This window comes from Lemur catta, chromosome 11 (genome assembly GCF_020740605.2).
Source record: "Lemur catta isolate mLemCat1 chromosome 11, mLemCat1.pri, whole genome shotgun sequence".
Lineage (NCBI taxonomy): Eukaryota > Metazoa > Chordata > Mammalia > Primates > Lemuridae > Lemur > Lemur catta.
In genome coordinates, this window is record NC_059138.1 from 75,053,618 (window position 1) to 75,077,044 (window position 23,427).

The window sequence follows — 23,427 nt, forward strand, 5'->3', positions numbered from 1 at the left end:
ACTAACATTCTCCTGCACAGCAAAGGAAACAATCAATAGAGTGAAGAGATAACATGCAGTATAGGAGAAAAATGTCTGCAAACTGAGACTAATACCCAGAATATACAAGGAACTCAAACAATTAAAGAGCAAAAAACAAATAATTCCATTAAAAAATAAGAAAACGATCTGAACAGACACTTCTCAAAAGAAGACACACAAATGGCCAATAGGTATATGAAAAAATGTTCAGCATTGCTAGTCACCAGGAAAATACAAATCACAATGAGATACTATCTCACCCCAGTGAGAATACTATCTCACGCCAGTTAGAATGGCTATTATCAAAAAGACAAAACATAATAGATGCTGGTGATGATGCAGAGAAAAAGGAACTCATATACTGTTGGTAATAACATAAATTAGTACAGCCAATATGGAAAACAATATGGAGCTTTCTCAAAAAACTAAAAATTGCACTACCATATGCTCCAGCAATCCCACTACTGGGCATTTATCCAAAGGAAAGGAAAACAATGTATCAAAGGGGATACCTGTACCCTCATGTTTACTGCAGCACCATTCACAATAGCCATGATATAGAATCAGCTTCAGTGGATGAATGGATAAAGAAAATGTGGTATGTACACACAATGGAATATTATTTAGCCATAAAAAGAATAAAATGCATTTGCAGCAACATGGGTGGAACTGGAGGTCACTATGTTAAGTGAAATAAGCCAGGAACAGAAAGACAAATACCACATGTTCTCACTCACATGGGGGAGCTAAAAAAAAGCATGGGGCTAGAAAGTAGAAAGAGGGCAGCAGAGGCTTGGAATGGTGTGGGGGGATGAAGAGAAGTTGAATAATGAATACAAATATACAGTTAGATAGAAGAGGTTCCAGTGTTCGATAGCACAGTAGGGTGACTATAGTTAACAACAATACATTGTATATTTCAAAATAGGTAGAAGAGTTTTGACATGTTCCCAAAACAGAGACACGATAAATGTTCGAGGTAATGGATATTCTAACCACCTTGATTTGATCATTACACATTGTATGCATGCATCAAAATATCACATGTACCCTATAAAGATGTACAATTATTATGTGTCAGTAAAAAAATTATCAAAAACGCCTTCCTTCAAGGAAACCTCCAGGCCTGGATGGCTTCACCAATGAATTTTCCTAACACTTAAAAACAGTATTTCAGACACTAGAAAGAGAAGAGACACTTCCCAACTAATTTTACGAGGCCAGCCTGATCCTGATTCCAAAACTTGTAAAGGACATTACAAGAAAGGAAAATTACAGAGGTAATGTCTGACCTCTGAAGTGTAAGTTGCACTAGTGTCTCAGCTAGAGAGATTTTGTCCTGGGGCTCCACGTGTAATATTAAAATGTGATCATAGATCTGCCAGAGATTATGTTGAACCTTTCTCCTGTAATTTGTCAAGCTCCCTTTGTTCCCAAATTAATGAGACTAATTCTCTCGTGAATGATGTGACTCTTTGGGCTGACTGTTGTCTTTTTTCATTAATTGTTTCCTTATCTCTTCAACAATGCCTAAACTTTGTCCAGTTTTACATTAAGACCTGTGTATTTAATTTAATATCAACTCAGACCACTCTTCTCTGTGGATAATAGGGCCAGATACATGCCGGCTGTTGTATGACTTTGCTTAAGGCTGGCCACGTCTTACTGGTATCCGGGCTTTACTTTTAATCCCACTATCCCATTACCACTACCTGCATGCCCCTAAGCATTTTCATACCTGATGGAAGTCACCCACTTGCCGTACATAACCAGCTACTTCATCATCAGATTTGAAGATCTTCCAGACTTTTCTCTCCGTCTTCTCATATTCCTGGGACCCTTTCCAGTCCATGGCTTTCAAGGAGCGCTCTGTCAAGGGAGCTGCCACAATGATGTCCAGTTGGCCATTGTAGATCAGAACCTGAAATGAAATCAAGCCATCAGCAAACGCAGAATTCAGTAGCTAAAGCTAGTGAAGGTACTTAGTATAAACAGTGAGCCATTGAGGGAGAAAAGAACACGTGAGCATCTCTGTTGTCGTGCTCAGCGTGGCCAGGCCAGCAGATCAGAGGGGACATTTGCTTCCAGCTATCCATAAACACCAACAATCTGAAATAGACTCAAGCCTTGTATCCAGCATTGCATTCTTCATAGTAATCTGCATAAAGGCCTCTTTTGGTTGCTGTATTAAGAAGGAGAACTGTGGTTACATTTCAGTGGAACTAAGGAATAATACACCATACGATTTTCCTGAAGCCTGCATTTCATGAACTTCAACTTCGGCCTCTGCAGAAGCTGGCAAGTTGGGCATTCTCTCAGGTATTGCTAAGCCATATTGCTCTCCCCTCCTACATTGATTTCAGTGGCAACTAAATTTTTTTGCAGCAGAGAGATGTAGGTGCCTCAAATTTGTTACTTATTGGCTGCAACTATGCCTGCCATGCCACTTCCAAGATTTCCTTTTCTTATACACAACAGCCAGTTGTCAACAGTGAGGAATGTCCTTTTTTCCTAGAATACAATTTTTTTTTTTAAAGTCAAACTGATGGTTATCATAGGAGAAACAATGCTGAGGCAACTCTTTTCTCTCAAAACAATTTTCAAATTGCTTTGAAAAAGAATTCAGATAATACCCAGTGCTGGTAAAGTTATACTGAGGATGGTATAAAATGGCACTACCCTTCAGGAAAGCAGTGGTCAATTCTGTGCCCAAAGACTTAAAAATGTTGAGAGTCTTCGTCCCAGTAATCCCATTTGTAGAATGTCTTCTGTGAAAATAAACCCCAAGGAAATAAAAAAATGTATATAACATATTCATTGAGTCTTATTGTAACGAAGAACTCAAACACAATCTAAAAGTCCTATCCTTGGTGAGTAGCTAAATACACAGTGGGATATGGTAAAACCATTTAAAATGTTCGATTGAACCATGACATAATGTGGGAAATGCTTATTACATCATGTTATGTATGAAAGCTGAAAGTCAAATATAAGATACACCACAATTATGACTGTATAAAATAGGTATGTATGTTCATATATATGGAATGAAAAGTTTGAAAAAAAGTAATACAGTTGGTTAATTTAGATGGTAGAAATCTGAGTAATTTCCCCCTTTGTTTTCTACTCCTCTTACGCTATTTTTATGCAACTAACATGATATTAATTATGAAGTATTGCCACTCCACCTCCAACAAAGAGGCTTTCCCCAACTCCATGCTACCTTTGATCACTTGGAGGCTCTGATTTGGCCCAAATGGTTGAATCCTCAAATTGGATGTAAAACGTTTCACTGCATATGTTTCTGTCTCTGCCTTCGTGGTGCAGCCCTCTTGAAAGGCTTAAACATAATTAAAAAGCCCAGGACTTTTACACACTCCAAATCCTCCAGCGGCAGTGGGACAGGATTCAGACTAAGATGAAAGAGCGCTGGGCCCCAGCAGCAGGAACCCGTGTTTCCTTTCATGTTCCTCTGCCACCATCGCCACCCCCACGCTCCTAAGCAGAACTCTAAAGGGAAAAAAATCCTGATAGATTTAAGGCCTCTTTAAAAAATTCAGCTGAACTGTAGCAATAAAATATTTGCATTGTTTGTACAAAGAAATTACCCCAAAGACCTTGAGTACGTATGGCCTACACAAAACCCCTTACAGTTGTTTTAGCCATCAGTATGGAAACAATTATATATGATCAGTACCAGCCAACAAGGCTTAACTACTTCATCATTCTAAGAAGACCTGATTATAGCTGATTAACAAAGATACTCACACACAAAGTAACTCCTCTTCTAGAATTCAGTGGAAAGAGGCTGATTAGTCAGCAAATACACAGTGCATCTATTTATTTTTCATGGCCACTCTATGCAGCTTGTATCTTCTCCCATAAATGTCTCTTGAAGCTACCTTTACTGACTATCATCATTAAATTTTTGAAATCAATGAGAATTTTTTTTCATCCTCGAGGGACAATAGCAAAATCCACAGGTTACAGCAAAAACCGGTTTATATGTACAGCATTGTAGTACTTGTTTGTTGAACTGAATTGAAATGAGGCCCATCCCTGAACTGTCTCCCTTGTTATTCCAGACTCAGCACGAACAAGAGCACCAACTCTCTGGACTAATCAGGCAGTGAAGAACTGAACTGTGTCATCCTGCATACATGATGTGTAGAAGGCCTACTTTTTGGAGCAAATGGAAATTCTTTGTTTGCAAAGCAAGGAAAACATTTTTAACTTCTAAAGGGTATATAAGTCAAACGCAACAAAAAAGAAATCAGATTAATGATCAAGTGAAGGGATTTCAGAGCTGACATTTAAGGCGGCTGGCATAAAATATAAGAATTCCAGAGCTTTTGTTTTTATCTAAATGTCACATTTACCATCATTAGCCCCCACAGAGTATCCCAGTTGGGTGTGTCTAGGCTGGATGAGTGGGAAACACTCATCCCAAGACCCTAGGACTGAGTAGAAGCCAGGTGGGTGTGGAGTGGTCCTGAAGCCCCAGGGCACACGTTGACTACTCACATCCTGATGGAGAAGTTCCAGAGCAGGACCTTAGCTCTGACAAGTTGGCCAGTCATGACAGAGGCATGCACACTTGCTCCACTTCTCCCCTGGTAGGGTGACCAACTGTCCCAGTTTTCCTTGAACTGAGCGGTTGTGTAGGATGCAGGACTTTCAGTGTTAAAGCAAATCTATGCCTGAGGCTTGCTAGTATTTTAAGCAACAAAGTCTAAAGACAGAGGGAGGAGACACAGATGAATGCAGCTTTTAGCCACACTTCCCTTGTCAGTAGTGATTTGTACAAAACAAGGAGCAAGGAAAGAGCTGGTTGCAGCAGGTTTCCAGCGATGCACCAGGCAGTGCCCTGCACATCCGTTTCCTCACTTTGCTTTCTGGTCAGCTGTGAGAGCTCAGTTCAGGAGCAAAAGCACTTTTTTTTAGGAGACTTTTCTTTTACTCCTTACAGGGCTGGCTGGTGTGGTTCATTGAAATTGATGGTTATGATATGACATGGAACAATGCTTAGCTTATCAAAAAAAAATCAATGAAAAACTGTGATTCCATTTGTTTAGACTCTATAATTACCACATTTTAACTTCAAACTTGGGAAAGGAATACATCAAAATACTGGCAGTTAAGGGAGTCAAGGTATGGTTGATTTGTTTGGACTATTTTCTAGTTTTTTCGTAAATATGGTTAGAATGCTTTTATAATGAAAAAAAATAACAAAACAAACAATAACACTGAGAGGCTGGCACCTCCGTTTGGCAAAAGATAGGTCTTCTGAGGGAATAATTTGTCATAATTCAAATACTACCAGCTCTCAATTTTTCACGACAACTAGGTCAAAAGTGTAACCTTAGTTCATAGACAGTCTTTAAAAACTCATCCCAGAATTCAAGCATTTACAAGAGATGGAATTAGGTGATTTGGATTACAAGCATCGTTTTTTTTCTTTGTCAAACAGTAGAGATGAGGAAAACATTTTTATTATGGGTTTTTTTTTTTTTTTTTTTACTTTTCAAAACACTTTCATGCACATATGGCTTTATTCTTGTGCTGCTTCACAAGGTCAGGAGGAGAAGTATTACACTGCCTGGCTCCACTTTACTGTTAAGGAAATTAAGACACTGTGAGGCCCCAGAATGAGTCCTAAATCCTGGACCTGCAAACTTCTACCTAAAACTTTTCCTTAAGAAAGGAGCTAAATTCCTTCAAACCATCAAGCATTTCTTGACTCCCACACCTAAATGTTCAGTGGTGCTAAAAGCCTCTGGAAACAGAGTTGGTTGAGTATGAGACATAGTACTTATCCCTAGTTCAGAAACAAACTTGGTCTGTTTGTCCAACTCTGGTGACATCTCTCAATCATTTCTCACTTAGGCCCTGTGGACAAGGATGTGTGCAAGGGCATTATTCAGAGCTGGTGACAGATGCCCTCCTTCTGTTGTAGGGCGTGGCCTTGATAAACAGTTGAGGAATACCATTAGCTCCTTGAGAACAGGAACTCTTAGTGCTTGCTATATCCCTAGGCCTTGCACATGCCTGGCATCCCATAAAATCTATTGCAAGGTATAGATTCTGCTTTTTAAAGGTTTTGTGTGATGCTGCACAGTGACCATCTGCTGTTTTCACATGCCCAGGTCCATTCTGCCTTCTCCTGGTAACTATACTTCAGGCCACCCTTGTCCTCAATGGATACAGCCCTGATGGGAGTTGTCAATCACAGTGTCCTCTCTTCTCTGTGCAAAAGACACGCAGGTGACCCAAGTTAGGGTACTCAAGGGCTAGAATTTGAATCAGATGCAAAGGGGCACAGGGTTTGCTGATAAGTCTGCCCATTAATGTTGCTACCTAGATCCCCACAATTTTCCCTGGTTCCTATCTTTCCCACCCCAGTTCTTCAGTTTTTCCATGAATTCTATGACCTATCATGTCTTCCAATCAAGTCTTTTCACAATTCAAGTAACCAGAGTTGTTTTCGTTGCTAAAAACCATGAAATCCAAACTCATACGCCATCAGGCCAACGCCATTTGTGCCAACACACCGTAACTGGGAACCCCAAGACATGTGGGTTAACTTCCAAGAGCTTCAACCCCCTTTTCTGGACAGGAAGATGGTAAGACCTACACTAAATTGTGGGGAGAACTAATGAGATCATATACACCAAGTTCTCATCACAGTGCCTGACACAGTTGATAATCTGGTAATGATTTGAAAGACCCAATAAAGCACTTCTAAAATAAAGTTTCAGAATATAGGGATGGTCTATTTGTGTCAAATATTTGCTTGTCAATCTCACCCTTTTGGACAAAGGCCAACAACAGGAGAAAATCCAGCCAGGATAAACCTGAACTCTATGTACTCAAACTCTTGAAATAACACGTCCTTTGCTACTAATTTTATACACACTGGCCATGGCACTCAGTCTTTTCTCGAAAGCCAGAGCAATAAATTCATAGCTTAGTCTTTTAAAGAAACTTTTAATTTTGAAGCACAGAATTCAAGATCACAAGGAATTTTCCCCCTACTTAAATGCTAGAATGTGTGGTGAAGAGTACAGCTCTTAAAAGGCAATTTTTGAATACCAGGAGGACTCTCTTGTTATGTCGTGGGAACTGGGTGAAGCATGTTATAATACTCCGAGGAGGTAGGTGTCATTTTTCCCATTTTAGGCGCAAAGAGGCTGAGGTGCAGGGGAGTGAGCCAGTGTACCCATTGTCACAGGTGACAGAGATTCAAGTTCAGATCAGCCTGAGTCCAAACTGTGTATTTCTGAACCCTCTTCCACATTACCTCACTGCCTAAGGTCACTACCGCCCCTCCCCCCGCAAAAAAAAAAAAAAACACACTGAGTAGGTAGTTTATTCTGTATTTGTAATCCCACAAGCAAACCTAAAAGTAAACATGACTCTTTGGAATGAAGGATACATGTTTATAGTTAAGAGCACAGGCTCTGTGACTTGGTTTGAATCCTAGCTCCGCCATTAACCAGCAGGATTATCTTACTTAATTTCCTTGTCCCATCTAGAACTCAGTTTCTCCATCTGCACAATGGGTATAAAAAAGCACAAAGGAATTGGGGAAAATACATAACATAATGCATGTAAAGCTCTCAACATCCCAGGCACAGAATAAATGTTCAAAAAAAAAATGTTAGCTATTATCACTACACTTGAAGTAAGATAAAGTACATAATAGCTCAGCAATTTCCAGATGAAATGCTATATGAGGATGAGAATTGTGACTTAGGGCTGGGTGAAGTGGCTCACACCTGTAATCGTAAGACTTTGGGAGGCTGAGGTGGGAGGATTGCTTGAGGCCAGGAGTTTAAGGCCAGCCTGGGTAAGAGCGAGACCCTGTTTCTACAAAAACTAGAAAAATTAGCTGGGTGTGGGAACACGCACCTATAGTCCCAGCTACTCAGGAGGCTGAGGCAGGAGAATTGCTTGAGGCCAGGAGTGGGAGGTGGCAGTGAGCTATGATGATGCCACTGCACTCTAGCTGGGACGACAGATTAAGACTCTGTCTCAAAAAAAAAAAAAAAAAAAAGAATACGTCAGTGGTAAGGGGAGGCATAGCAAAAAATTACATAAAATAGAGAAAAAAAAGAATTGTGACTAAGGATGAAGGAGTTAGAATTCCATACACAACTGCACTGGGTCATCAATTTAACAAAACAAACAGCAGAGGCTTAGAAAAGTAGTATGACACTTGCACACAGAGTCTTAACCTCCAGCCCTGGCCCAGCCCCCGAGGCTGTGCTCACTGAGTGATCTTTTGTATATGGAAATGTCATCTACTCGGAGCCTTCATTTTCTCCTCTATAAAATGGAATATCTACATCCCAGAGTTGGTGGGAGGGCCAAATATGATATGACACTTAAAAATTTCCTATAATCTGAACAGCAGGGTTTTACCAATGTTTTTATTACTCTTTGTCAAGGATAAACTAAAAAATAAATTTCTATATTGGAGGGTAGAGGTCTTAAATTAGCTGTCTGAGGTTTGCATTCAGCTCGCAGATGTGTTTAGTCCAAAGAGGGTTGTTGTTATTGTTGTTCTTTCATTTAGATGCCAGTGTTATGGACTGAGTGTTTGCATTCCCCCCAAATTCATCTGTTGAAAATGTAACCCCCAATGTGATGGTATTAGGAGGTGAAGCCTTGGGAGGTGATTAGGTCATAAGGGTGGAGCCCTCATGAATGGGATTAGCGCCCTTATAAAAGAGGCCCCTGAGAGTTCCCTATTGTTCTTTCCACCAAGTGAGGACTTTACAAGAAATCAGCAGTCTTCAATTCAAAGAGGACCCTCCCCAGAACCGATCATGCTAACTCCCTGATCTTAGACTTTCAGCCTCTAGAGCTGTAAGACATCAATTTCTGATGTTTTTAAGCCACCTCGTCTGTGACACTATGTTTTGACAGCCTGTACTAATACAGCCAGTATTTAAATATTGGACACCTGATCATGCTGGGCCTGTGTATCCTCTCTGCCCCAATGTCCCCCTTGGACACAGCCCCACCCCCGCCCTGGTGTCCTCACACATACAGGTACAGGGCAGTTGTCGCTTATTCAATGCTTATGCTACTGTTTTTCTTAGGAGGAAAAAAAAAAAAATTTCTCTGTATCCATGTCTCTGTCATGGGTGAAAAAGAGAGATCAATAGGTCTCCATCCAGCTCTTCTCATTTCTTTCATTTCCTTCCTGGGCCTGGAGGCCGTTGAGTGTCACTTCCGTCTAAAAGGAAAGGGAAGTGGCCTTTGTCTGAGTTGGAGAAAAGAGTGCATGCTAGCGTATGTATGTAGTGTGTTTTGCTTTTCTGTTAATCAGCTCATATGAAATCTCTGCTTATTTGACAGACACATATTTATGGAGAGCCCAGGGACTACGCACCACTGGAACAGATATGAAAAGATGTGACCCTTGTCCTCCTAAGGCTTCACATTTTTTTTTAACTTTTCAAAACAGTGAATAATCAGAAGAGGAAAGGCAAGTTTATGCTTTCATTCTCCCAGTTTTCCTTAGAAGAGGGGCCAAGAAAAGTCAGTTTCACTTAAACCTTTCGAAAAAGCTAGTCGTTTTAACAATTCAAACTGTAAACGATTCAGGGTCTAGATGCACATAAATCAGCAATTTATTCATGGATTTAACTTTCTCAGCAAGAAAACCTCTCCCTAGTAAAGATCTATGGAACAGACTCAGATGGTAATTAATGCTTATTTGACATAGTGCATGCCTTTGAGGGGTAAACAATTTAAGGTAGATAGAAAACAACCAACTGTGTTAGCCAAAGATACCTGCAGAAGAGTATATTCTCAAATACCTAGAAAGACTCCATACCCTCTCAGATTCTTACTTCAAATAAGTTAGGGGGTGTCATATGATAATCAAAGGTGTAAAAAGAGCTCTGTGCTTTTCATACAGTCTGTACAACTTGCTTTGAAGGGATTTGGGGCAGAAATGTATACAAATGTCCATTCGAGTATATTTTCATTGTCTCTAATATAAAAGGAAAAGACTGAAAACAAATCATGTGAGGTCTACTTACTGATCTAAACTTTACCTGTCTTTCTTGTCATTGTTGTTGCTAAAAAACAAAACCCATGTGTTACTGATAGAGAACACAAAGCTTTTCTCTTTATTCCCCGGTTGTTCCTCTACTTATTAGGAAAATTACAGAAACGCTGCAGAAGGGGGCTGGGGTCTCTCATTACAACAGGAAAGCAAACTGCGCTTTTGTGAAAAGGCTGGATTTTTGTTGTTGCATTTTTAGATGAAAGATTTATGCTTATAGTTTGGCCCATTTACAATACATCATAATACTTTGCAGACAAAGTTATGCTCTTTTCCCAATGATCTAGTGACCTTAATCTCTAACATTTTGTGGTTTCCTGTTTGGGGAAATGATTGAACAGCAGCCTAAGCTATTCCAGGCTGCACAGCATTCCCAGTTGGACTCTATCTGTCTTAGTTTTGAATGTTCTCCTGTTCACTAATCCAAAAAAAAAAAATTTTTTTTTTTTAAAAGAAACTTTCCCTACAGATGCTAAATCAATGAAACTCCTACAAAGCAGCCCTCCACACTTCCTCTTCTGGCTGCTTTACTTATCATTCTTCTGTTACACACTCTAACGTAGCCAGGAGTTCTTTCTGCCTTCAACAATTAGCATGACCCACAAGTGCCTTTCCCCTGAACAGAAGAGAATTTCACTAATATCCAGCTCAACAAAAGACAATCCTCAAGGGTTTCCCAAAAGCTCAGCTGCAAAAGAAAACTTTAATTCAGCTGAGGAGTACAAGGTTTAAGAAATGTTTCCGACTGGAGGCAGAGTTGTCATCCTTCTTGGACAATGCCTTGGCCAATTGCTCGCACTTTGGGCCCTATTTCTTCCTGGTGATTTTGCAGAGACTTAAGGACATAATACTTAGGAAGTCTGAGTCCCTAGGGCCTGCTTGAAGAACACTGGTAGAAAAATTAAATGCAGCGATTCAATGAAACAGTAGTCTGCCGCCAAGTTGTTCTTAAAAAGGGATATATTTTGCTTCCAAGTTTGAGGAAAAGGGACGACGAGGAAAGAGGGAAAGTGAGCTTCAGATAAACATCCCCATGTGCCTGCCATTCTCCACCAGCTGGTTTTGCCAAGATGAATAAAGAAAAATGAAAGTGGAGCAAGTCTGAGTAGGTGTCCAGCAATGATACAAATAATGTCTTTCGGCCAAAAAAAAAAAAAAATTATTCCTGCTTTCTTACAACTGAACTCTAAATAATTTAGTGGCTTTTCGAGGGGAACAAGAAGCAAAGCCAACTTGAAAAGGATCCAGAAAGCCATCACTCCAAACCAGCAATATTTGAAAAAAAGTTCAGCTACCTAAAACAGCACACTTAAAATGACTTTTAGTAATGACCCAGACTAACATTTTTCTCTAGTTTGAATACAGAGGTCCTGAGGGCCCACTCCAGGGGGGCCTTTACTTTGCTTCTTGTTTCAGGGTCTGCTCTTGTAGCCCCTTGCGGACCCCCTCACCTCTCAAGATTCTCCTCTGACCATCACTGATAACTGCATTTTAATAAACTCAAAGTGCCTGCCCACTCTCCCAGACAAATCTCTCCAGAAGAGGAATGTCCTCTCTGGTTGTCAGAAGGGCAGCCACAAGGTCGCGCCCAAGGGTCATCTCTAAAGACAACAATGTGCTTGCCAATGTTATTACTCTACTAAGAGGTGGGTCGAGGAGCCAATTTCTTTTTCTTCTCACACCATTAAATGCATTTGACAAGTAGACATTTGCACACAACCCAACCAACAAGAAATAGCCCTGCAGAGCAAAAAAAAAGTGCTTTAATTTATAGATACTTAGGTCTACAGTATCAACCTACACCATCCAATACAGTGGCTAGTAAGTGCTTGAAATGTGGCTAGTCCAAATGGAGATGTCCTACAAATCTAAGATACACACAGGATTTTAAAGACTCAGTACAAAGAAAATAATGTAAAATATCTCAATAATTTTAGTGTTGATGGCAAGTTGATAAGATATATTTATAGCGTTAAGGACAACATGTTATTGAAATTAATTTCATCTGTTTCTTTTACACTTTTAAGATGCCCTCTAGAAAATTTAAAATTACATGTGTGGCTTGCATTATATTTCCATTGGACAGCACTGGTATATCTTAGGTTTGATATATCCCAGGCGGAAAAAAAAAAAACTGGTCCCTTTGTCAATAGCTGCCAAACGACAAAAGTAACTTCCAAGGACAGCTACTCTTAGAGGAGCAGTCTGCAGTTCCTAAAGCTGGATTAAGGAGACTGGAAAATACATCCATGTGGAGGAGTAGCAGATGCTGCTAAAACATCTATCATTACAGGGGAGTAGACAGAAACTATGGGGAAAAAGCCCAACAAAACAGAACAAAACAAAAACACAAACAAAAAATCCTGCCATCAGCTCCCTGCTCCTTGACATTATCACCATCACTCAAGTTCAAAAAATAATAGCACTGCTAGAAATTGAGTGAATACACCAAGGATTATAACGAGGGAAGAGGGGAATAGAAAAGCTGTGACCCTTGCCACTCATGTAGTTTTGGGAATGGAAATGACCCTTCCCAGCTAAAGTTATGCCGAGTACCAGCAAAGAGCAGGGTGGCCTTGTCACAGGAGAAATGCTAAACAACCTGCAAAAGGCATTAATCTAGAAATACTCAGAAGCTCTCCAGAGGAATATGGACGGTGGGCAGGGAGGCCCTAGAATGTTCAGGGAGTGGAGCATTCAGCAAGGCGTAGTGACCTGGATTCTGCCTGGTCCACTGGCATCCCCTTCTCCCGTAACAAACATGCCTTCCACCTTGAGAAAATTCTAGGTCTCTTAGAATGAAGATTACTTTGCCTTTCTCTTAGAAGCAGATAGCAGGTAGAGTGACAGTAAGTAGCCTTCATCCAAAGAGCCAAGAAAGCTGCTGCCCGGAGTCTAATTCCCACCTGTTGTTAGCAATCCACACCCCCACCAGGTGGGTAGCAAAGTTATCCAAAGGTTCCCAACCAGCTTGACCTCCTCATGAAAGAAGGCAAGTGCCTGGTTGCACAGCTTACTTTTCTTTACTAAATTAAAAAAAAAAAGAGTCTAGCTGAATCTCTGTGCTCTTTATGTTCTTATCTACACAGGAAAACCTGGTATCAGTCAGGTGCAAGACTCTCTACCCTGTGCTCTTAATGGTTCTATTCATCAAAACCACCCCATTAGCTTGCAATTAGGTTTTTTTGGTGCTTTTTTCTTCCAAAAACACAACTCTCCCCTGTTTGGAGAATAAAGCGTCCTTTTCCCTTTTCTTTGGAGAGAATCTCAAACAGGCCCAAAAGGATTGTGCAAAGCACTAGAACAAATACAGGAATGGTCAGGAGGCTGAAGAAACAGCCTGAATATTCAGAGTGAAAAGAGCACAGAAAGGCAGGAGGAGGCTGGGGCTCTTGCCCGGGAGCCAGTCTTTCAGAAAGCCTGTGGGAGGTTCTCACTTTTATTCAGTCCTGTGTAACATGGGAATCCCGTGCTGTTGGTCAACTATTACCCAAAGGCAAGATTTGGGAGCAAATAACAATAACAACAATAATAAGAAGAAGCAAGTAGATGGCACCGACTGACCCATGGCAGGATGTGGCTGGACAGCTACAATTCAGGCCAGGCAAACCCAGGCAAAGCTCCCAGGGAGAGCCCTGGAGGGTGCGACTGGGGCTTCCTTGGGTGGTGGGAAGTGTGGGGATGCTGCTCTCTCTTTTAGACTCATAGAGCAGGGCCAGCTGCCACTGAATGAAGTCATCCATTCTCACATAGAAGAAGAGGAAACTGCAGAGGAAAGAGTACTGGATCTGGAGTCAGACTGTGTGGCAGCTAGACTCAAATGATGATGGTGACAATGATGATGGTGATGGTGATGATGATGATGATGATGATTGGAAAAACAAGACAAACGCACTGGCTTTGCATTCAGATGGCTAACCCATCTGACATGTGACCCGCTAACACACAGAACCAATCAGCCCCTTAGGACCAATCCATATATTAAACATCAGTAAATCTTATTTCCTTTTTCTTAAAAAAATTATTAAAGTTTTACTATATCCTCCCACGCCCCAGCAGATGGTGGTGGGCACACACTGCTTTGGAGACCACTGATTCCCAGTGGTCCAGTCTCTTTAAACATTCATGTCATCTTTTGGCATCACCTCCTGTTATAATATGACACAGGAATAAAGACTGAGTAGCTACTACAGTGTGGTGACATTTATTGCACAAAAGATACTACTAATTGTATCCAGAAAGGAATTTTCCCTGCACCCTTTCCTGATTTATCTTTTCAAAATAAAGTCAACTGATGTCATTGGCTGTGTTTCATAGCAGTTGGGTTTCATAGCAACTGGATTTAAATACGCATTTCTTAACTTATTGATTTCAGATCTCTAGAGCCTGCATAGCAAATGGCATTGTCATTTATTATCTTTCTCTTCAAACTACCCTCACTTTGCTATATTTGGGTGACTCCAGATTAAATTCTGCTTTTCTAGTAGCTATAAATCACAAATGCACCTTCTAATGTTTTGAGCATGAGGTGCTTTCAGATGACAACAAAATAAAGCCCTCACAAAATAATGATGGTGCTCACCAAGAAAATCAACTTAAAGCAAACCAACTCATGGGGCAGAATATATATGAAATGGCAGAATGAAAAAAGTAAGAGAAAATAAACACACATGCTGATTCTCATGCAAACATTTCATCCAAGACAGCTTAAAGAATGAACGAGAAAAGATATCAAAAGCATGGCAAGTTCGGGTGAAATCAAACTCCATTTCACAAGTTATGGGTGTTTTCCTTTGCCTTTATTCATTGAAATGCTTAAAAATCAAAAAAGCCCAGAACCATGCCTCATAAAAAAATTAATGCTATTCTTGCATTTGTATTATAACTGAAATAGTTAAAATAAATTTGCAAGGAACTCTGTGTAGCATACATTGGTTTTCAAACGTATACTATTTTTATTTGCCTGTAATGTGGCAGTTGCTTATCTATAGGCTATGTTACATAAAGCAAATGTCCCAGAATTAACTTCTATCTCTTCAGAAGCTTCATTGGGAGCTCCTTCTTCCTCCCAGAAGTTTCTCATGGGGTGATACTAGCATTCCCTTTGTTGTCTTCAAAGGGCTTGGAAGAAAAGTGTCTACGGCCATACCACCCTGAACATGCCTGATCTCGTCTGATCTCAGAAGCTAAGAAGGGTAGGACCTGGTTAGTACTTGGATGGGAGAAAAGGGATCGCATAAGCTCATGATCAACAGAGTCAGAACCATTTTTGCATCATGGTTTTTATGGAAGCTCAGAGTCTAACTAATAGTTGAGAAATTAGCCTCATTTAAATGTTAAATTTTTCTTGGTATGCTAGATATTTATCAAGTTTAGTTTCCTGGCCACTGTTATCATCAACATTTTGCCATCAGAAGATGTTATTAAGGAAAATGCCACAAGCAATTAGGATGACTGCTACAAATGAGTTAAGATTTACTAGAAATATTTACCTTTCAAACTTCTAAGTCACATCCATTACTCAGGAACTATCCATTCCCAAAGGAAGAGCTTTTGATAGCCTGCAATAGTAAATAAAACTCTAATGACCTGGGTGTTAAGATTTCAGTCTGGTCGTGAAGCTGACAAACATTAAGATCCTTGAATTCTGAAGATGCAATTAGGCGAAATTTAATGAGCTGTAGAATGATAAGTGACAGGGAAATGTAACTTAATATTTACAATTTCCTGACTGGATGAACTTTAAAACACAGCCTATTAAGCCCTACCCGAAGGCGACTTAACCTTTAAAAGCACAGGCATGTGTACGTAAGAATTGGCATTTGGAGATGGTACCTCCTAAAACCAAAGTGGCCTTCCAGACAGCTTAGCAACAGGAGCAACCTCAAATCCAAGGGCAATGTGTTGCTTTGGATCCAAATAGCCTCTTTGTGTAGAGCTATAGCTCCTGTTAATTGAAAAAATGATTTCATACAGGAAACACAGTACCCACAAAACACACACACACACACACACACACACACACACACACACACAGTCTTTGAAAATACAACCCATACGCTTTTTAGGAAGACAAGAACCATAACCGAACAGAGAAAGGGAGGTTGAAAACAATTTTAGAATCTTCAGGAAAAACGAGAACAATGTAATCCCTTTATCACAAAGAACTAAGGGACCAGGGGACCTCTACAAAGAGCAGAAGTTTCAAAGCCAAAAGCTTTTAAGGAGTGTGAGCTGTTTCCCAGATTCTAGAGATGCACTATTCACCCACCAAACCATTTTGTTATTTTTAAAATCAGGATACATCTTACAACCAATGCATGAGAATGTATTTGTGTTTTTTAAATGCTACTAAAGAGAGGAAGTCTTTTAATATACATTATATAATCAATAGTAATTAAGGTGGTGGATTATTTTCACTTATTATAATTGAATATAAGTTTATTGTAAAGACAGTTGATGGTATAAATGTGCAGTGCTTATGTTCAAGTAACCCTGATTTTACTTAATCATGGCCCCAAAGCACAAAAGTAGTGACGCTGGCAATTCAGATATACCAAAGAAAAGCCATAAAGTGCTTCCTTTACGGGGAAAAGTCAAAGTTCCTAATAAGGAAAGGAAGAAAATGGTATGCTGAGGTTGCTAAGACCTACAGAAAGGACAAGTCTTCCATTCATGAAATTGTGCGGGAGGAAAAATATTCATGCTAGTTTTGCTGTCATACCTCAAACCGCAAGTTATGGTCACAGTGCATGATAGTGCTTAGTTATCATGGAAAAGGCATTAAATCTGTGGGAAGAAGATATGAAGGGAAACATGTTCCGAATGACAGCAGTCAGGTTCAGTACTATCCACGGTTTCAGGCATCCACTGGGTGTCTTGGGAAGTATCCCTCGAGGATAAGAGGGGACTACTGTAATGATTTCCTATTCCATTATTCCTGGCACATTTATTAATTGGATTTACCCTGTTCTCTTATTTATTTGCTTACATCATTATGAGCTCTGATTTTAAAGAGCATATTATATTTTATAAAACAGAATATTGTTTATTGTAGGCTTTCATAGATTTTTATCAGGTCAAGAAAGTCCTATATTGTGGTAGGCTGAATAATGCTCCCACAACCTGCCCCCCCAAAAAGATATTCAGTCCTAATCTCTGGAACATGTGAATATTACTTCATAGTGCTAAAAAAAAAAAAAAAAAAAAAAAAGACCTGGTGATTAAATGAAATATTTTGAGATTAGGAGATTATCCTGGCTCATCTAGGAGGACGGTAAATGCAGCCACACATATCCTTATGAGGGAAGTAGGAAGGATATTTGACCATGGAAGAGAAGGCAATATGACCTTAGAGGCAGAGAATGGACTGATATGGCCACAAGCCAAGGAATGCCAACAGCCACTATAAGCTGCAAGACTCGAGAGATGGATTATGCCATAGGGCCTCTCGAAGGAGTGCAACTTTGTCAACACCTTGATTTCAGCCCAGAGAAATTGATTTTGGATTTCTAAACTCCAGAACTGTGAAAGAAGAAATTTCTGTTGTTTATGTCAACCAGTTTGTGGTAATTTGTTATAGCAACCATGGGGAACTAACATACTATTTCTAGTTTGCTAAAATTTTTATCCTAAAAGGGTGTAAATTTTATAAAATTCATTTTTTGCATCTGTTATGATAAAATGTTTTTTCTCTCTTTTAATGTTTTAGTATGGTGAATTACATGATAGATTTTCTAATGCAAAATGTTTTTGCATTCATGGATCAACTCAACTTCATCTTTTTTATTCATTGGTGCATTACGATTTTTAAATAATCTATTTAGAATTTTTACATATTTGCCTATAGATAAGATTGTTCTATAGTTTTCTTTTCTCTTACTTTTTTATCTGTAATAATGTGACATAGTCTCCTAGAGGAATTTGAGGAATACTTTCTTTTTTCCTATTCTGTGTAAACGTTTGTATAAGATGGGATAATCTGTTTCTTAAAATTGTGGTAGAATTCACATACATAACCATTTCAGTATGATGTTTTCTTCATGGTAGAATTTTTGATTATGATTCAATTTATTCACTGGTTAAGGACCATTAAGGCTATTTCTTTTTGAATCACTTTTTGTAAGTATTCCAAGAATTTTGTCCATTTTATCTGTTTAAAATTTGTTGGCATAAGCTTTTTTTCCTACTGTTTCCATATTATCTTTAAAAATTACTGCTGTGTATGCCAGCTTCCTCCTTTTTTCATCATGATTTTTTTAATGCTTGAGTTGCACGGAATTACATTTTTATTTCTTTTGATTTTTTATGTTTATTTTTATGATTGATTTTAAATTAATTGTATGTGGTCAGAGGATATGGGCTGCAAATTCTTTAAAATATTTGAGATTTTGCTAATTATTGTGTTCAGAGATATATAAACAGTACATTAAGCTGGTTAATGATTTTGTTCAAATTTCTATCTTTGCTAATTTTTATATGCTTGATCTATTGATAATTAAAAAGGGTACACTGAATTACCCCAGTATTGGTGTTTTGTAGATCTATCCATTGTTTTATATATTTCGAGACTATTTTAAGTGTACACCAGTTTAGAATTTTTCTGTTGTCTAATGAAATGAACCTTTAATCATTATGTAATCTCCCTCCTTAGTAATATTTTTGTCTTAAAGTCTGTTTTGTCTGATATTAATAGAGCTATCTCAGCCTTTAATTTTTTTTTAAACATTTGCCTAGTATATATTTTTCTAACTTTTTACTTTCAACATTTCACTATCCTTATATTTTATGCATGTCTCTTAAAATTTGCATATAGTTTTTTAAAATTTAATTTCCAAAGTTTAGTCCATATTTACTGTACAAAATTTTCACCATCTTACCTTGTACTATTTGTGACACTATTTTATGCTCTTTTTGCCATTTTTGAATTAAGACTTTTTTCATACTCTATTTCTTTCCCTGTCAAACTCAATGTTTCACCCTCTATTTCAACTCCTTTAGAGTATAACCGTCACATTTAAGTATCATTACCTAATAAAATCTCAAAATCTAAAGTTATTAAATGTTAACCCTTTCATAGACATTAAAAAAACTTACTTTAGCTCAAATTATTTTGCTCTGAACTCCTGTGCTATTGTACTTCAGTATTTTGGTTCTATTTTTAAACTGTATATATTAGACTTTTGAAAGATTATTGGCAATTTCCAATGCTGGTTTAAGTTTTGGGGTTTTAAGAAATCATTTCCTATAGTCAATATTTCTTCTTGTATCTCCGACCTTCTTTCTAGGGTCATTCCTTTTTCCTGAGATATATTCTTTAGAAATTCCTTAAGTGAAAATCTGTTGATTTTAAATGTGTTAGAGTTCCCATATGCCCCCTTCCCCCTGGCCTACCCACATCCTCCACTAGCTACATCCCTCATCACAGTGGTACATTGGTTACAATTGATAAACCTACACTGAAACATCATTAAGTCACCCAAAGTTCATAGTGTATAGTAGAACTATAAACTCTTGGTGTTTTACAGTCTATAGTTTTGCCAAATGTATAAGGACATGTATCTACCACTGTAGAATCATACAGAATAGTTTCACTGCCCTGGAAATCCTCTGTGTTCTGCCTATTCATCTATCCCTCACTCTGAATGCTGGCAACCACTGATCTCCATGTTTTTGTCTTCATGGTTTTGCCTTTTCAAGAATGTCACATAGTTGGAATCATACAGCATTTCAGATTGGCTTCTTTGATTCAGCAATATGCATTTAAGTTTTCTCTGTGTCTTTTCATGGCTTGATAGATCATTTATTTTTAGCATTGAATAAAATTCCATTGTCTGGACCATTTTTATTTATCCATTTACCTACTAAATGATGTCCTGGTTGCTTCCAAGTTTTCGCAATTATCAATAAAGCTGCTATAAACATCCCTGTAAAGGTTTTTGTGTGGACATAAGTTTACAATTCATTTGGGTAAATATCATGGAACATGATTACTGGATTGTATGGTAAGAGTATGTTCAGTTTTGTAAGAAACTACCAAAATGTCATCCAAAGTGGCTGTCTCATTTTGCATTCGATTAGATTGAGAGTCCTTTTCTATACCCTCATCAGAATCTGGTGTTGTCAGTGTTTTGAATATTGCACATTCTGATAGGTGAAGTAGTGGTATCTCATAGTTTTAATCTGCAATACTCTCATGACATATGATACTGAACATCTTTTTATATGCTTACTTACCATTTATATATTTTCTCTGGTAAGGTAACCAGGTCTTTTGCCCATTTTTAATTGGGTTATTCATTTTTCTTATTGTCAATTTCTAAGAGTTCTTTGAATATTTTGGTTAACAGTCCATTATCAGATGTTTGTTTTGCAAATGTTTTCTTCCAGTCTGTAGCTTATCTTCTCAATCTCTTGACATTGTCTTTTATAGAGCAGAAGTTATTAGTTCTAATGAAGTCCAGCTTCTCCATTATTTCTTTCATGGATTGTACCTTTAGCATTGTATCTAGAAAGTCATCACCATACCCAAGGTCCTCTTGGTTTTCTTCTAAATTATCTTCTACAAGTTTTATAGTTTTGTATTTTACACTTAGGTATATGATCCATTTTGAGGTAATTTTTGTGAAGGGTATAAGATCTATGTCTAGATTCTATTTTTTTGTTTAGTATATGGATATGCAGTGATTTCAGCACCATTTGTTGAAAAGATTATCTTTACTCCATTGTACTGCCTTTGCCCCTTTGTCAAAAATCAGTTAACTATATTTACATGGGTCTATATCTGAGCTCACTATTTTGTTCCATTGATATACTTGTCTGGGTTTTTTTTTTTTCTTTTTTCCTCAATACCACGCTTTCTTGATTATTGCAGCTTTATGGTAATTCTTGATGTTGGATAATGTCAGTCCTTCAACTTTTTGTTGAGTTTTTCTGAGTCTTTTGGCTCTCCATATAAACTTTAGAGTCAATTTGCCCATATCTACAAAATAACTTGTTGAGGTTTTGATTGGGATTGCATTGAATCTATGGATCAAAGGGGAAAACTGACATCTTGACAATATTGAGTCCTCCTATCCATGAACATGAACTATCTCTTCATTTATTTAGTTCTTCTTTGATATCTTCCATCAGAATTTTGCAGGTTTTCCTCATATAGATCTTACAGATACTTTGTTAAATTTATAGCTAAGTATTTCATTTTGGGGGGTGCTAATATAAATAGTACTGTGTTTTAATTTCAAATTCCACTTGTTTATTGCTGGCATATAGGAAAGTGACTGACTTTTGGATATTAACCTTATATTCTGCAACCTTGTTATGATTAATAGCTTATTATTAATAGTTCCAGGAGGTTGTTTTTTTCCCAATTTTTTTGGATTTTCTACTGACAATCAAGTTATCTTTACTTATTCATTATCTAATGCTCTTCCTTTATACAGCTATGAGTATCTGACCTATGCCATTTTCCTTCTCTCTGAAAAACTTATTTTAACATTTCTTGCAAGGCAGGTCTACTGACAATAAATTCCCTTTTTTGTTTGTCTGAGAAAGTCTTTATTTTTCCTTCATTCTTGAAAGATAATTTCACAGGGTAAAGAATTCTAGGTTGGTGGGATTTTTTCTCTCAACATTTTAAATATTTCACTCCCCTGTCTCCTTGCTTGCATGGTTTCTAAGGACAAGTCAGATGTAATTCTTATTCTTGCTTTTTTATAACTAAAGTTTCCCCCACATCCTCAGCTTCTTTCAAGACTTGTTATCTTTAATTTTTTGAAGTTTGCATATGATATCCCTAGGTTTGTTGTTTGATTTCATTTTTATTTTTGTTTTTGGCATTTGTCCTGCTTGGTGTTCCTCTGAGGATCTGTGGTTTGGTATCTGATGTTAATTTTGGGAAGTTCTCAGTCTTTATTGCTTTAAATTGCTTCTGTTCCTTTCTCTTTCTCCTCCTCCTGGTCTTCCCATTATACTTATATCACATTATTTGTAGTTGTCCCACAGTTCATGGATATTTTGTTCTGTTTAGTTCAGTCTTTGTTCTCTTTGCTTTTCAGTTTTGGAAGTTCCTATTGTCATATCCTCAAGCTAGCTCAGTTGTGTCCAGTTTACTAAAGAGCCCATCAAAGGCATTCTTCTGTTTTTGATCTCTAACATTTTCTTTTGATTCCTAGAATTTCCATAAATCTGCTTACATTATCCATATGTACTTGCATGTTATCTATTTTTTCCATTAAAGCCCTCAGAATATTAATCATAGTTATTTAAAAATTCCTGAGCTGGAGCAGCAGTACCTTAATATCTAAGCCAGACAAAGACACCACAAGAAAAGCACATTGCAGGACCGTATCTCTGATGAACATTGATGCAAAAATTCTCAATAAAGTATTAGCAAACAGAATTCAACAACATATCAAAAAGATTATATATCATGATCAAGTGGGATTTATTTCTGACATGCAAGGCTGGCTTAACATGTGCAAATTGGTCAATGTGATATATCACGTTAACATACCGAAAGATAAAAACCACACTGTCATCTCAATTGATGCAGAAAAGTATTTGAGTTCAACATTCTTTCTTGATAAAATCTCTCAACAGTTAGGTATAGAAGGAAAGCTCCTCCACAAAATAAAGGCCATTTATGAAAACTCACAGACAACATCATAATCAATTGGGAGAAACTGAAAGCCTTTCTTCTAAGTTCTGGTACAAGGCAAAGATGCCCACTCTCACCATTTCTATTCGACATAGTACTGGAAGTACTATCGACATCAATCAGGCAAGAAACAGAAATAAAGGGTATACAAACTGAAAAGGAAGAAATAAAATTATCTCTGTTTGCAGATGATATGATCCTTTATATTAAAAAACCCAAGACTCCACCAAAAACCTGCTAGTTGCAGGATACAAAATCAACGTACAAAAATCTGTGGAATTTCTATATGCAAATAACAAACTTGCCAAAAAAGCAATCAGTTTTTTAAATCTCATTTACAATGGCATCAAAAAAAATAAAATGCTTAGGAATAAATTTATATAAGGAGATGAAAGACCTGTACACTGAGAACTATAAAACATTGATGAGGACACAAAATTGAAGAAGACACAAATTTTAAAAAAAATAAAGAGGACACAAATAAATGGAAAGATATTTCAAGCTCATGGATCAGAGGAATTAATACTGTTAAAATGTCCATAATCCCCAGAGCAATATATAGTAGATTCAATGCAATTCCTATCAAAATCCCAATGGCATTCTTTACAGAAACAGAAAAATAATCCTAAAATTCTCATGAAATCACAAAAGGCCCCAAATAGCCAAA

The 23,427-nt window shown here is 37.9% G+C and overlaps 1 protein-coding gene across 2 annotated transcripts in view; it reads right to left on the reverse strand.

Moving 5' to 3' along the window:
- The window catches only part of CPVL (carboxypeptidase vitellogenic like), a 136,709-nt gene that overhangs the window by 30,710 nt on the left and 82,572 nt on the right, over positions 1-23,427 (reverse strand). For both annotated transcript variants that reach the window (XM_045564212.1, XM_045564211.1), the window contains exon 12: positions 1,760-1,942. In XM_045564212.1, the coding sequence (XP_045420168.1) occupies positions 1,760-1,942 (183 nt within the window). The remainder of the gene's footprint in view (positions 1-1,759; positions 1,943-23,427) is intronic.